The 15596-nt window shown below is 39.4% G+C and overlaps 1 protein-coding gene across 4 annotated transcripts in view; it reads left to right on the top strand.

Annotated features, from left to right (window-relative positions):
• RB1CC1 (RB1 inducible coiled-coil 1) overlaps positions 1 to 15066 on the top strand; it is a 68337-nt gene extending 53271 nt beyond the window's left edge. For 3 of the 4 annotated variants that reach the window (XM_079796056.1, XM_079796058.1, XM_079796059.1), the window contains 8 exons: positions 1 to 109; positions 210 to 450; positions 2261 to 2315; positions 3506 to 3553; positions 4495 to 4553; positions 8544 to 8680; positions 12607 to 12677; positions 13670 to 15066. In XM_079796056.1, coding sequence (XP_079652182.1) covers positions 1 to 109; positions 210 to 450; positions 2261 to 2315; positions 3506 to 3553; positions 4495 to 4553; positions 8544 to 8680; positions 12607 to 12677; positions 13670 to 13747 — 798 coding nt within the window. In that variant the 3' untranslated portion in view covers positions 13748 to 15066. The remainder of the gene's footprint in view (positions 110 to 209; positions 451 to 2260; positions 2316 to 3505; positions 3554 to 4494; positions 4554 to 8543; positions 8681 to 12606; positions 12678 to 13669) is intronic. The other variant, XM_079796057.1, reaches the window with a different exon arrangement.
• Positions 15067 to 15596: the final 530 nt, after the last annotated feature.

The raw sequence follows: 15596 nt of genomic DNA, 5'->3' as shown, positions 1-15596 counted from the left end.
ACCAACTTTAACACTGTTTTAACAAGAGAGAAAATGAGAAAAGAAAACATAATTAATGATCTTAGTGACAAGTTGAAAAGTACAATGCAGCAGCAAGAGCGAGATAAAGGTTAGTAAAGTTTTGTAATATGATTTTTAATTCCGTTTTAAAATTAGAAATCATTTAAGAATATTCTGTAATGCTTAATTCAACATGGGGTGCCCCTTAGATTTGATAGAGTCCCTATCTGAAGATCGAGCTCGCTTGCTGGAAGAAAAGAAAAAACTTGAGGAAGAAGTCAGTAAGCTGCGTGGTAGCAGTTTTGTACCTTCACCGTATGTAGCGACAGCCCCAGAACTTTATGGAGCTTGTGCACCTGAACTCCCAGGTGAAACGGAGAAGTCAGCCATCGAAACACAAGATGAAGGAAGAGTGGACTCGGCAATGGAGACAAGCATGATGTCCGTACAGTAAGTACACTCTTTTCAGCTGCCTCAGATATTAGGCTTTTAAGCCACTGGTGTGAACTAAAAGTTCTGGAGGTAGGAAATATATTTAGCACTACTGGTTGATAGCTCATATATCTAAAAGTTGTGCCATTTTTAATTCTTTAAGCTATAAACATGACAAATATTTTAATGTGACTGATTGTGTGTCTTATGAATCACTCTGGCATATTTTCATAGACTGCCAGGATAAGTGTCGCTATAGTAGTATTAAGCTATTCTTACTTACAGGAGTGTTTGAACTTTGAGACCCATAACCTAGGAGGAAAAGGCATTACTCTAGTAGTGAATATATTCATTTTGGTGAGGGTGTATTGGGGAAAGGCAGAGGAGTCTTTTGAAAAGTAAAAATGAATGTAGGTGTCTGTTTAGTTCAAAAGAAGGGACTAGAAGCTGGTTAACCTTGAGACCTGGAAAGGTATGAGGCTTAAAAATATACGTGAAAAATAGAACAAATAAGTGTAATTTGAAAACAGGAAGCATAAACATATATAGAGACCATGGCATTAGAAAACATAAATGACAGAAACAAGTCCAAATGTATGTGAAAAAATAAATTAACCTCTCTACAAAACCTGTCTGGAAAGAACATTCAACTGCATTCGATGAACAAAAAAAAAAAGCATCTAAAGAAAAATTAATACCGAACATTTGATTTAATGCAATTGAGAAAGATACATAAGGCAAATAATGAAAAAATATATAAGCCACATAAAGGTAATGGTTTAGAAAAGTTAAATAGGAAATTTTATACATAGGACACAGTTCACAACAAACAATTGTTAATTTATAGGTGCTTTAAAATGTGACTGAATTAAATATGATTAAAACTGAAATGGAACTTTTAGAAAATACATATTTTTATTTGATTTCAGAGAGGAAGAAAGGGGGAGAAAGAGATAGAAACATCATTGATGAGAGACAACCATTGATCGGCTGCCTCCCACATGACCCACACTGGGGATTGAGCCCACAACCCAGGCATATGCCCTGACAGGGAATCGAACTGTTATCTCTTGGTTCATAGGTCAACACTCAACCACTGAGCTACACCAGCAGGGCTAAAATGAAAACTCTTTATTATTATTTTTACCCTCACCCGAGGATATTTTTCCATTGATTTTTAGAGAGAGGGAAAGACGGAGAGAAATACTGATGTGAGAGAAACACATCTATTGGTCACCTCCCGCATAAGCGTTGACCAGGTCCAGGGCAGGGGAGGAGCCTGCAACCAGGGATGTGCCCTTGGCCGGAATTGAACCCAGTACCCTTCGGTCCGCAGGCTGACACTCTATCCACTGAGCCAAACCAGCTAGGGAGTAAAATGAGAACATTTTATAGACATATTTAGGGCTTGCAACCAGGCCCTGGTTGGGGGCATGCTACCAATCAATGGGTCTTTCTCACTTCAATGTTTCTCTCTAACTCTCCCCCTCCCTTCCACTCTTTCTAAAATATCAATGGAAAAATATTTTCGGGTGAGGATTAATAAGAAATAAATAATAAAATAAAAGACATTATCCTAGGAAAAGGCATAAACCAATGTTTTGCTTATAATTTCAGAAGGTTTACAGGTCTAATTTCAGGAGCTTTGCTACAAAGAATGTACACCATTGAAATGTACCGTAACTTAAACAGGATGCTTTCTACAGTTTAGTTCAGACCCTTAAATTTTAAAGTGCTTTGTAGTAATAGTTAAATTTCTAAAATTCTTTTGAAGAATGTGAAGTCCAGAATTTTTAGACTTAAACTAAAATAATTTATTGTCTCTTAGAGAAAACATCCATATGCTATCTGAAGAAAAACAGAGGATAATGCTATTAGAACGAGTAAGTAAATTATTTTCTTTAACTGCAATATTTGATATGTTCATTATGTGGATGCCGTTAAATATGTCTTATGCTGAAAACATGCCCTGTTTATAAATTAGATCTTTTAAAATATATATATACTTGATTTCAGAGAGGAAGGGAGAGGGAGAGAAAGACAGAAACATCAATGATGAGAGAGAATCATTGATTGACTGTCTCCTACACACCCCACACTGGAGATTGAGCCCCCAACTCAGTCATGTGCCCTCCTGGGAATCGAAATGTGACCTCCTCGTTCATAGGTTGATGTTCAACCACTGAGCCATGCTGGGTGGGGCAGATCTTTTTTTAATGGTTATTTTTGTAGTTAATATTTTGAGAAGTGGCTTAACAATTGGCAATATTATTTCAAGACTCTATTTGTCATATGTTTCCAATAAATGAAGTCTATATTAGAGAAAAAGGTTAGTGGTCTTTATAAAATAACTATGTACAATAATAGTTTTATTCAATAGCTCAGAATTCATTAAAACATAAGTATTTCAAAAACAAAGCATTGAATACTTCCCTTGATTGGGCAAAAATAGATTATGTGAATGATGAAGAAAAGTTGTTTTCTTTAATGGAGATTAATGGAAATGAACATTGGCAATAAGTTGTTTTCTCCCAATTGTTTTATAGAGCACTTCTCATTCCTTTGGTTTTTAAGATTTTCAGCAAAAAAAAAAAAAAATTATTTTTTTTTCTCTTTACAAGCTTATAAGAACCTAGTAAAAATTGTTCAGCTTTGGTTCTAACCTGCATTTGTTGTTGTTCTTGCTGCTATTGAAGTGTTGCATGATCACATTTCAGAATCAGCTGGGATATATGCAAATACCTCTTCTTAGGACAGACATACTCGCAGAGTCTTTGGGGATAGATCTCAGATATTTACTGCATACTTAAAAGTTCCACAAGTGATACGATTTTAATGCACATTAAACTTTTAGAATCTTTGAGTTAGGTAAATATACTAAAAATGTTCTCATTATTTTTTAATCCAGTAAATAATTAAAACAGTGGGAAAGGATCTATAAATAAACATTTCCCACTAACTTTTGTACGGGAACCGAAAGTAATCAAGTTTAAAAAATTTTGTCAATCATGTTTAGATTTGAGTAGGTACAAGGATAAACCAAACCACAGGTCTCTCTTATTTCCCCCTGCAGACATTACAATTAAAAGAAGAAGAAAACAAGCGGTTAAATCAAAGACTGGTAAGTTTTTTCTTCTTAATTGATCCAAGTCCTTATTTTAACAAATTTATTGAAAACTTAATCTTTTTAAAAAATCTAAATAAAGTTGCGTGTGTTCTGAAAATGGATGGTCAAACTTATCTTTACTAGCATCATGTAGACCATTTGGATGATTATGATAATCAGTTGCTATACAATTTTAGGCTTTTCTAGTCATTATTGTTGTAGTTTTTTCTTTCTCTTTTGTTTTTAAACACTAATTGAGACCCTGCATTATTCAAGATAGTGTTCAGAGGGAAATGGAAGAAATTCTGAGCATCAAAATTAAACTTAATAAACAAAGAGAGATCTATTCATCTTTTGTTGATTTGTATAATCAGGGTTTGGGCCCACTCTGCTCGGGAAGTATACATGTCAATCTCTTTCCCTGTGAAATTTTTAAGATTAGGTATGTAATTGTAAATAAAACGTAATTCTAGCCCTGACTGGTTTGGCTCAGTGGATAGAGCATCAGCCTGCGGACTAAAGGGTCCAGGTTCAATTCCAGTCAAGGGCATGTACCTTGGTTGCGGACACAGCCCCAGTGGGGAGTGTGCAGGAGACAGCTGATCGATGTTTCTTTCTCATCAATGTTTCTAACTATCCCTCTCCCTTCCTCTCTGTAAAAAAATAAATAAAATATATTAAAAAAACAAGATGTAATTCTATATTGTTTTTAATCCAGGCAAATTTGATTCAGATAATAATAAAAAGTAAAAATGTAGGTAAATTTGTCCACTGAAAGTAATTGTTGAAGGAAAAGAATTATGTTATTATGAACCATATAAACTTTGACTCTTAAAAGCTGGGACAGAGACAGTGTGTATAACATTGAACAAAATTTTTGCAATAGGACCTAATAACTGTCATGCTTTAATTGTATAAGCTTTATGAACTGTTTATTTTGTTGTTGTTGTTTTTAGATGTCTCAGAGCATGTCTTCAGTATCCTCAAGGCATTCTGAAAAGATAGCTATTAGAGAGTAAGTATTTTATTTATATTTTGTGGGGGGGTTTTTCTGTGCAAAATATTTTACTGAACTGAATAATTTTGAATTGTATTGGTGGTGAAAAAATTTTATTAAAAAGCATGGTTTTTCACGCAGCTGGCGTGGCTCAGTGGTTGAGCATCGACCTATGAACCAAGAGGTCACAGGTTCGATTCTCAGTCAGAGCACACATGCCTGGGTTGTGGGCTTGATCCCCAGTGTGGGACATGCAGGAGGCAGCCGATCAATGGTTCTCTCTCATGATTGATGTTTCTATCTCTCTCTCTCCCTCTCCCTTCCTCTCTGAAATCAATAAAAATATACACTTGAGTGGCCAGATTATTATGATCTCTGAACGCATAATAGTCTGGCCACTAGGTGTATGTATGTATGTATGAGTGTGCATATATATATACTAGAGGCCCATTGCACGAAGATTCATGCAATAGACCTTCCTTTCCCTGGCTGCTGGCACCGGTTTTCCACCGGCACCGGTTTTCTTCTGGCACCTGGGACCAAGGCCTTTGCTCTGGCTGCTGCCTTCCATCTTTGTTCCGGCCGGAGCCTTCAGTCTTCGCTCCAGCCATAGCGCTGCTCCTGTAGCTCCCTCTGTCCCCCACCCTCTCCCTCATAGCAGGTGTCCCACCCCGCCCGGCTGCTCCACGCCTGCATGCGTGCTGCCCAGAGGCCCTGAGCGGCTGGCGGGGGGGGGGGGGCTGTCGCCATATTTGTCGGGTTAATTTGCATGCTCGCTCCTGATTGGCTGGTGGGCATCACAAAGTGACAGTCAATTTGCATATTTCTTTCTTATTAGTGTAGATATATTTTAGAGGCCCAGTGCATGAATTCGTGCATGGGTGGAATCCGGCCAGCCTGGCCAGGGGGAGGGGACATGGGTGGTTGGCCAGCCTGCCTGCTGGTCAAACTCCTGGTTGAGGGGACAATTTGCATATTAGCCTTTTATTATATAGGATATACACTGAGTGGCCAGATTATTATGCGTTCAGAGATCATAATAATCTGGCCACTCAGTGTGTATCTTTTTAAAGTAAGTTTTTTCTAAATGATTATTTCTTGTAACATTATTATTGAATTAGGAATGTCTCCTATTAGAGTTTTAATTACCTTTTCTCAGTGATATGAAAGGGTGGTATCTGACTTTACCTGCCAGCAGAGAGAGATGAACTTTAAAAAAAAGAAAGAAAACACTTCCTCAGAACGCCCTGTCTTTTTAAAAAAATCCTCACCCCAGGTGTGAGGATATTTAGAGAGAGTGGAAGGAGGGGGAAGGGGAAGAGAGAGGGGAGAGAGACACATTAATTGGTTGCCTCCTGCTTGTGATCCGCCCAACCAATCCAGGGATTGCTAGGGATTGAACCTGTAGCTGAGGTATATGCCCTTGACTGGGAATTGAACCTGGGGCTCTTTGGTTGGTGGGCCAACACTCTAACCATGGCGCCAAACTGCCCAGGGCCTCACCTCTCTACCTTTTACAACTTATCTTCTGGTGTTTAGCCAAAGCACTACCTTCATATCTTGTTAGGTCGGCAACAGATATTTGCACAGTAAATAACTAATGAATAAATGATGTTGTCATTTAAAAGCTTCCTCTGTGATTTTGATGGTTTATTAGGTGTAGGACCCACTAAATTAAATTATTTTGACAACTAAGGAATCTGAGAATAACTCTGAATGGCTCTTGATACTTTGAACATTTCTAAAAAAGACTCTGAGGAAACAGACACCACTTATAGCATGTTGACAAATGGTACCATTACTTTGTTTACTTGCTCCCTTCACCCAAAATTAGTAATTTCCATTGCTTAAACCTAATTAACAACAAGACACTGGCTCAGTTGGCTTTTTCAAATTGAAGAGCACTATACTTAGAAATGGAGACTAGTATACAGTGATCTTCTTGCAACCGAGACTATAACTGTTGCTCCCTCTGAATTTGTGTTTCTTGTAAAATGAAAGCTTAGGAAGAATGCCTTCTTCCTATGACTAGATGAACTGTAGTGGACTTCTCCCCCCGCCCTTCCCCCACCATTTTTGTTTTTGTTCTTTAAACAATAGATAATATTATAATTTTTATTTTTTAAAACTTTCGGTTTCTGACAGTCGCTGGCATCATTCTTTGGACATCTTATATAAATGACCAGCACTCCAATTAGGTGCTGGATAGGGTAATATATATATATGTTGCCCGAAATTCATGCACAGGGGTGTGTGTCCCTCAGCCCAGCCTGCACCCTCTCCAATCTGCGACCCCTCAAGGGATGTCCGACTGCCCGTTTAGGCCCGATCCTACCAGGATCGGGCCTAAACGGGCAGTCGGACATCCCTCTCACAATCCAGGACTGCTGACTCCCAACTGCTTGCCTGCCTGCCTTCCTGATTGCCCCTAACTGCTTCTGCCTGCCAGCCTGATCACCCCCTAACCACTCCCCTGCCAGCCTGATTGATGCCTAACTGCTCTCCTGCCACCCTGATTGCCCCTAACTGCCCTCCCCTGAAGGCCTGGTCACCCCTAACTGCCCTCCCCTGCAGGCCTGGTCCCCCCAACTGCTCTCCCCTGCAGGCCTGGGTCCCCCCCAACTGCCCTTCCCTGCAGGCCTGGTCGCCCCCAACTTCCCTCCTCTGCCGGCCGGGTCACCCCTAATTGCCCTCCCCTGCAGGCCTGGTCCCTCCCAACTGCCCTCCCCTGCTGGCCATCTTGTGGCGGCCATCTTGTGTCCACATGTGGGCAGCCATCTTTGACCACATGGGGGCAGCCATCTTGTGTGTTGGAGTAATGGTCAATTTGCTTATTACTCCTTTATTAGATAGGATATATACACATACCCTATCTAATCAAGAGGAAATATGCTAATTGACTGCCACGCCCTCAAAGATGGTGGCATCCATAGCTACAAGATGGCGGCGCCCAGTCCCCTCAGCCCCCCAGCATTACAGCCGCCATCCGAGGCATAGGCAAGCCTCGGATGGCAGGTGCCCAGCTTCCCAGGGCCGCCTGAGGCTTGTGATGCCAGCAGTGACAGCAGCAGAGGTTTGATGGGGGCGTTGCCTTTCCCAGATTGCTGGGTCGCCTCCCGCCCCTGAGGGCTCCTGGTCTGTGAGAGGGGGCAGGCTAGGCTGAGGGACCACCCCCCTCCAGTGCATGAATTTTCATGTACATAGGGCCTCTAGTACCATATAATAAAGAGCTAATATGATAATTAGACTGAACAGCTGAACGACCTTCTGGACGTCCTTTCGGATGACCAGCTGGGGCTGCGAGGGCCAAGCTCCTTGCACGAAATTCGTGCACTCGGGGGTGGGGTTCTCTCAGCCTGGCCTGCGCCCTCTTGCAGTTCGGAAGCCCTCGGGGAATGTCTGACTGCCGACTTAAACCCGCTCTCTGCTCCCGCCACCACCGCTGCGTTTGCCAGCTGTGAGCCTGGCTTCTGGCTCAGCGGCGCTCCCCCTGTGGTCAGTGCGCATCATAGCGACTGGTCGTTCTGCCTTTGGGCTGAAACCGGCTCTCTGACATCCCCTAAGGGGTCCCAGATTGTGAGAGGGTGCAGCCCAGGCCAAGGGATCCCACCGGTGCACATTCAGGGCTGGGGAGGGATGTGGGAGGTTGGCCAGCTGGGGAGGGACTGCGGGAGGGCTGCAAGGGCATGTTCAGTCTATCTTGCTCAGACCCTACCGGTTGGAGGGTCTGCCCCCTGGTGGTCAGTGCACGTCACAGCGAGCGGTTGAGCGGCCTTAGCATATCATTAGCATATTATGCTTTGATTGGTTGAACGGATGACCAGACACTTAGCATATTAGGCTTTTAGTATATAGGATATATATATATATATCACATAGTAAATGTGAAAATTATATTGCATTTGTGACATTTTAATATATAGTTGAACATTGCAGAATATATACTTAAAGTTTTCAGGAGAGGGCGATAGTAACTTGTCAGGTCGATAATGACATTCCTTTATTTAGTTTTCAGGTGGGAGATTTGGTACTCATTATCCTAGACGAGCGCCACGACAATTATGTATTATTTACTGTTAGTCCAACCTTATATTTTCTGCATTCAGAGTCTTTGCCTGCCCTGGATCTCAAACCAGGTGAGGGTGGTAAGTGTCACATCCATAACTAAAATAATAAAACCTGTAATGGAGAGAATATATTACAGATTTTTATTTCCTGTCTAAATATGTCGGAATCTGTTTGTTTATAAAATCTGCAGTATCCAGGTTAATTTCCCGGATTCTACTGACAATTCTAAATCAACATAGTTATTGCAATTGGGCCAGATATCTCATATCCTAGAAATAGCAGAATTAAATTGTCATAATTATTATATAAGTACCATCTATTTAAGCCTACATGCTTGTTAATAACATTACCTTTTTTTGGCAAATTATAAAATGTCTTTTTTGTCTTTTTTATCATCCCGTGTTTCTACTTTATTTTTTATTAAAGTGTCAATTCTTAAACATTTTTAAAGGCAAAAATAAGTTTTAAAATATACTAAATTATAATGTCTATTATCTATTATTTTTTAAAATTATCTACCAAATTTAAATAATTTGTAATTTTGCTGAAGGCTTTAATAATTATGAGATGCATCTATTTCTGAGGCTGATGTACTGAACTATTTTCAACAGTCAGGTATAAGTCTTCTAACATAATTTCTATACTACTTAATAGTCTGGCCCCGAATCAGGCTCAACATAAATAGCTCTTTGCTGCCACAAGCTGTTTTGTGTCCTGTCCATCCCTCTCCCCTTCCCCCACCTTTTATCTAGTACATATTTTTCTTCCTCAAAATAAGAGAAAGCTGATGAATGGGCAGGGGATTATTTTTCCAGTGACCTGCTATCACTATACTGACCAATATTAAGAAGCAATTTTCTTTCTTTTTTTAAATATATATTTTATTAATTTTTTACAGAGAGGAAGAGAGAGGGATAGAGAGTTAGAAACATCGATGAGAGAGAAACATCGATCAGCTGCCTCTTGCACACCCCCTACTGGGGATGTGCCCGCAACCAAGGTACATGCCCTTGACCGGAATCGAACCTGGGACCCTTGAGTCCGCAGGCCGACGCTCAATCCACTGAGCCAAACCGGTTTCGGCAAGAAGCAATTTTCTTGCCAGTCCAATCTAGTTATCAATCCATTTAGGGAGGGAAAAGAATATACATGTATCCTATTCCACTCCCTCTCACACTGATTTTTTAATGATGGGTGGTACTTGTCCTCAGGTCTAGTTCCTTCTGTTCCCACTCCTTAAGACAGGCTTTTGTTTGATTTGTGAAAACCATTGTCTGTGTTTCTGTATGTCAGCCTGCTGCTTGGCTGCATTCCTCTTCATAGCTATTCCTGTTCTCTCATTTGTTTATATTTGCATTTTTTCTGCCCCCCTAGAGTTAATGGATATAAAATTTTAGATGCAGTTGTGTTAGGACAAAGAGTTCACATTCTGCACTAGTTCTGCCTATGGTTTTAACTGTTTCTGGATATGCACTCATTAGTGGACCATGATTTTTGTATTTGAAAAGCCTGTGGAGAAAAGTATTCACCGTTTAGAAGGAAAAGTTTTTCAGCGTTAGGCTCATGGAACAGTGGTAAGGTAATCATTCAACGAGCAGGAGCCTCAGGCAAGCTGGGTGTCTTCTCATCTTCATCCCCAGCTGGCCCCAGAGGGAGAGCATATAATTAGGCTGAAGTGGACACACAAAGATCTGTAGAGTGCTAGGCAACGTGATCAGGGAAGGGATCCTCCCTTTATGTCCTATTACTTTTCCATTTTTTCTATTACTTGGAAGAATTAAAAAAACACAGGATGATACCCTGGGATACTTCACCTAAATAGAAAAACAAGAATGTATGTGTACTTAGATTGCTGTTTCTGTTTGGAATGATAACCTGATCAAATACCAATTTCTGAAATAGACCAACATCATAATCACTCTCTGGTGGCTGGCTGTTGGTGGTAGGTTACATAGAATGTCCATAAATATGTGCATTTTTCATGTAACCATGAGAAATGAGTGGGCTTTGTACCTTTAAAACAATGAGCTTGATATTTTCTTCTGTGATTTTTTTGTAGTTTTTTTTTAATTTGTTTAAGCCTTTCATTTGAAAAAAATTTTAAATTTATCATAAAATAGCATAATAAGTATAGTGCAAAAAAAACACCCCATGATATACCTTTACTCATGTTCACCTTCTATTAACATTTGGCCCCATTTCTATTATTTCTATATGTATATGTCTAAATGTACAAACACAAAAATATATACAATGTTTTGTGTGCACATTTTTGTTTCCAGAACCATATGAGGCGAATTATATTATATAATTTTCTTTAAGTATTTTCTTTGTGCATATCCTAAGGATAGGGAGGGAATTCAGTTTTTAATTTTGTAAACACTGTATACTCAGATTCACAGTGCACATTATCATTTTTAAGGCACTCAAGTCTTGCAGAAAATAATTTATTTAACAGTCTTATTTAAAAAATATATTTTTTATTGATTTTAGAGAGGAAGGGAGAGGGAGAAAGACATAGAAACATCAATGATGAGAGAGAATCATTGATTGGCTGCCTCCTACATGCCACACCAACCTGGGCATATGCCCTTGACTGGAATTGAACCTGGGACCCTTCAGTCCCCAGGCTGACGTTCTATCCACTGAGCCAAACTGGCTAGGGCAGTGGTCGGCAAACTGCGGCTCGTGAGCCACATGCGGCTCTTTGGCCCCTTGAGTGTGGCTCTTCCACAAAATACCACGTGTGGGCGCGCACGTACAGTGCAATTGAAACTTAATGGCCCATGTGCAGAAGTCGGTTTTCGGCTCTCAAAAGAAATTTCAATCGTTGTACTGTTGATATTTGGCTCTGTTGACTAACGAGTTTGCCGACCACTGGGCTAGGGCAATAGTCTTAATTTACCATGGTACTCCACATCCTCCTTACACCCTCCCCCACCGCTTTTTTCTTTTGGGGGGGGGTGAGGATTAAAGAGCAGAGGATATAGTACCTCTGTGCCTCTGTCCTAGCGATGTGTGGACTAGCAGAGTGTTTGTATGCCTGAGACAGTGGGGACTTTTTAGTCCTCATACATAAAACATAAGCATTTCATTTTAGAATGAGTCTTCATAAACGGATTATCTGAAATGCTATATTACAGCATTTATAGTATTTTTCACATCCTGTGGCCCAGGGGCTTCTCTGTGTTTCTATTATGTGATAGTCACTATGAATGTACATTTCTGATGGTTTTTCAGGATATCTTTTATTTATTTATATTTATGGCATACAAATTAATTTTGGCTTCTCTTGGGCATCTCAAAGGCTTATCTAAACAGATAATTTATTGGCCAAAGAACTTTTGGAATCAACTTTTTATGAGAATTTCTGATGAATTTAAAGAGAATGAGTATTAGTTTGTCACACTTGGGCTCTGTGAGGGCAAGCCTTTTCATTCCGTCTCCTCCCACATTTTCCACCTCCCCTTTGCTCAAGCACTACCCTTGAAGACTTGTCAGTTATTTATTGTGCACTGACTGTGTTCACCCCTTCCACGCACTGTGGGTACAGACAGGAGAAAGGTGCGGTTCCTGCCCCTGAGCATTGGTGTTAAAAGCAGTGCCTCTCAAAAAGCAGGGCTTTTCTTAGAATCAAGAAAATAAGTTTTGTCTGCATAACTTTGCCTATTTTCAGAATGGAAAAGGTCATTTAGCACTTTCAGTAGATGGCACTGTTGAGCTAATTTAGAGAATTTCTAGATTTGTTTATAATTTATACTTAGATTATTTGTATATCTTTAACTTTGTTAGTTCTGTGATTTGGCTTACTACCTATATTTAATGAGTAAATAAAATAAAATTTCTGGTTGAAAAGTAGACTGAATTCAGTGTTGTTTTGAAAATTGTTACACATTTTTGTGATTTCAGTAATCTTGCATTAGTCTGTTTTGATTCTGACAATTACATTTTATGATAATTATAACTGCACTTTTAAAAAGAAACTAATCTCTTGATTTAATAGCTTCAGGTGTATCTAGAAGACCCTGGGTTCTTGGAAAAGTAATGGAAAAGGAATACTGTCAAGCCAAAAAGGTAAAAAAATATATCATATGTTATAAACTTAGGAATTATGTAGAAAACTAGAGGCCTGGTGCATGAAATTTGTGCATGGTGGGGGAGGGGTCGCCTCAGCCCAGCCTGCACCCTCTCACAATCCTGGACCGCTGGCTTCTAATCGCTCACCTGCCTGCCTGCCTGGTCGCCCCTAACTTCCCCCTCTGCCGGCCTGGTTGCCCCTAACTGTCCCCCACTGCCAGCCAGGTCGCCCTCAGCTGCCCTCTCCCTGCCGGCCTGGTCGTCCCTAACTGCCCCCCCCCCTGCTGGCCTGGTCACGCGTTTCGGGCTCATCCCCCCCCCCCCCCCCACCAGCCTGGTTACCCCACGCAGCCTGCTTGTTCAGTCGTTTGGTTGTCCCTCACTAACCCCCCTGCCAGCCTGGTCATAGGCAGCCATCTTGTGAGGGTGTGAGCATTAATTTGCATATTACCTCTTTATTCTATAGGATTCCTATACTACTTTATATAGAAATCTTGAATAGTGCTGTCTTGGTCTTTTTGCTCTTTTGAGTGAGACCTTTAATGGGAACCTAACTGCTGATTAAAAACGAATCTATTTATAAATAGAGTTGATATTTTCTCATTTATTTTCATACTCTACTCCCATTGAAGTAAAATATTGATGGCTGAAAATGCACCTGACTGTTATGTTAGCAATGCCAGTACAATACAATTAGTGAAATCTAGTGAGCATATTTCCTAACTCGGTAATTTTGGGCCCCTTTGCTCCAAAACACTTATAGAACTTAAACTGTGTAGTATTGGAGTTTCTTTGATACTTTAAGGACTTACAGCTACTTTGTACTATATTCTTCCATCAATATTAGTGGCTCAATATATTTTTCACCTGGTGAGGGGAAGATCTGTGTAGTTTGACAATGAGCCCCTCTCCTCCCCTCCCCCCAATACTTGAGCATTGAGTAGTATGATATGATGGTACCTGTGTAATTTGGTTTCTTTTCTTCTTAGGCACAAAACAGATTTAAAGTTCCTTTGGGAACAAAGTTTTACAGAGTGAAAGCTGTGTCGTGGAATAAGAAAGTATAACTTGGAAGAAATTAATACATTCTGTGACATTTTCCTGATTTATCCTACAGTGTTCATTCATCACTCCAAAAACAGCAAGCCATCTTTTTATACAAAAGTCAGCGTGACAATATGCTTCATTGGTGTACATCATTTACTTTTTAACTGGCTACATACCCTTTAGAACAATAAACTTAATAAGACATTTGGCTGAATTAAAATGGTTTTGGTTTTGGTTTTGTTTTTATCCAAACGAAATGCGGACCAAACTAGTTCATTTCTCAAAGGGCATACCCTGTGCATTGTGGCTTATGATTAGCCATATTAATTGCCTGTTACATATACATTAGCTTGAACTTAGATAGTAAATGTTAGTTGTTATTACCAGCATTTGTCCTTTTGTGAAATCAGTATCAAAAACTTGCACTCTGAACACATTCTTTATAAAATGTATAAATTCTTCAAAACTATTTAAAGAAAGAGGAGTGTTATTGCATGCAGATAATCATAATTTTGAGTTTGCCTCTGTAGATTACTAAAGCAAATTGTTTCATTTATTTTTTTAATGCCCTTTGATGTTTCAAAACAAAAAGAAACTCAATTTGATTGATTGATTTTTAAGATCAGCCATAATTATCAGTCTTTAAAAGCACTTTCAACAGATCGGTCGCCTGGGTTCTAAAGGGAAGCGTCTGTGCTGTTGACACTTTAAATGCAGCACGGAAACCTTCCCAACTTCTTTATTATTCTGTTAAGAATAATTATATTGATGAAATTATAATTCATGGTTCAGTTTCAGAAAAAACATATTCATTGTACATTAACCGTTTAGAGGTCATTTAAATAACAAAATATTGTATTGTAAAAGACATGTAGAATTTTAAAACAATAAAGATTTGAACCTGTAAATGTGTGTGCCTTTTAAGAAGGATACCTTTTTAATATATTTGAGTGCTTGCGGGATATGGGAAAAACTTGTTCTGTATTATATCAAAAGAAACATGTTAATTACAAAAATGTTCTTTAATTATATGCTATGTAACAGGGTAAAACAGTGTTATGTAGAATAGAATTGTATAAACTAAACTAGATCTTTAAACAAATTGCCATGGAGCAAAGGTATTTAAATGAGTTGAGTTGGATGAAACTTGTTTCAGGGTTGTTGCTAGAGAACAATAAATAAAAGGATTTTTCCCCCATAAAATATTTAATTTCTTCATAAAAATAAGTTAAATATTTTTTTAAATATGTATGTCTAATAGTACAGAAAATGGAATAAACACTATAGTGTATAGAAAACTGAATTTGACATATTAATGAATAAATGAACAATGACTTCACATGTTTCTATTTGATCCTTTCATGACATCTTAATGCAGAGAGAACCAAAGCAATGAATCCCTTCATATACAGAGTGGTTTTTCAAAGCAGATTTTTGGGGTCTAATTGAATCTTCCAGTCGGGCCATTTTTACTTAATTGGTGCCCTTCAAATGTAATATGTGGTCATTGTGCTGTGGAGTTACAGTGGGCTGACACCTGACATCACACCCATCTTCTCATTAATGCTGCTCTTTGATTTTGTAGCTTATAGTTTTCCTTATGTCCACCTTGTCAGTGTTCACATACACATTTATAAAGCAGAAAGGCAGTGCAGTTTTCTTAAAGAAAAAAAAAAAAAAATGAGCCCTAGCCAGTTTGGCTCAGTGGATAAGAGCGTCATCCTGGGTTTGACAATGGTCAGGGCACATGACCGGGTTTTGGGCTTGATCCCCACCCAGTAGGGGGGATGCAGGAGGCAGCCAATCAATGATTCATTACTGATGTTTCTATCTCCTCATCCCTGAAACCAATCTATATATATAAAATCC

Source organism: Cnephaeus nilssonii, assembly GCF_951640355.1.
Source record: "Cnephaeus nilssonii genome assembly, chromosome: 18".
Classification (NCBI taxonomy): Eukaryota; Metazoa; Chordata; class Mammalia; order Chiroptera; family Vespertilionidae; genus Cnephaeus; species Cnephaeus nilssonii.
The sequence above is the reverse complement of the archived record's forward strand: the minus strand, read 5'-3'. Positions and strand labels throughout refer to the sequence as shown.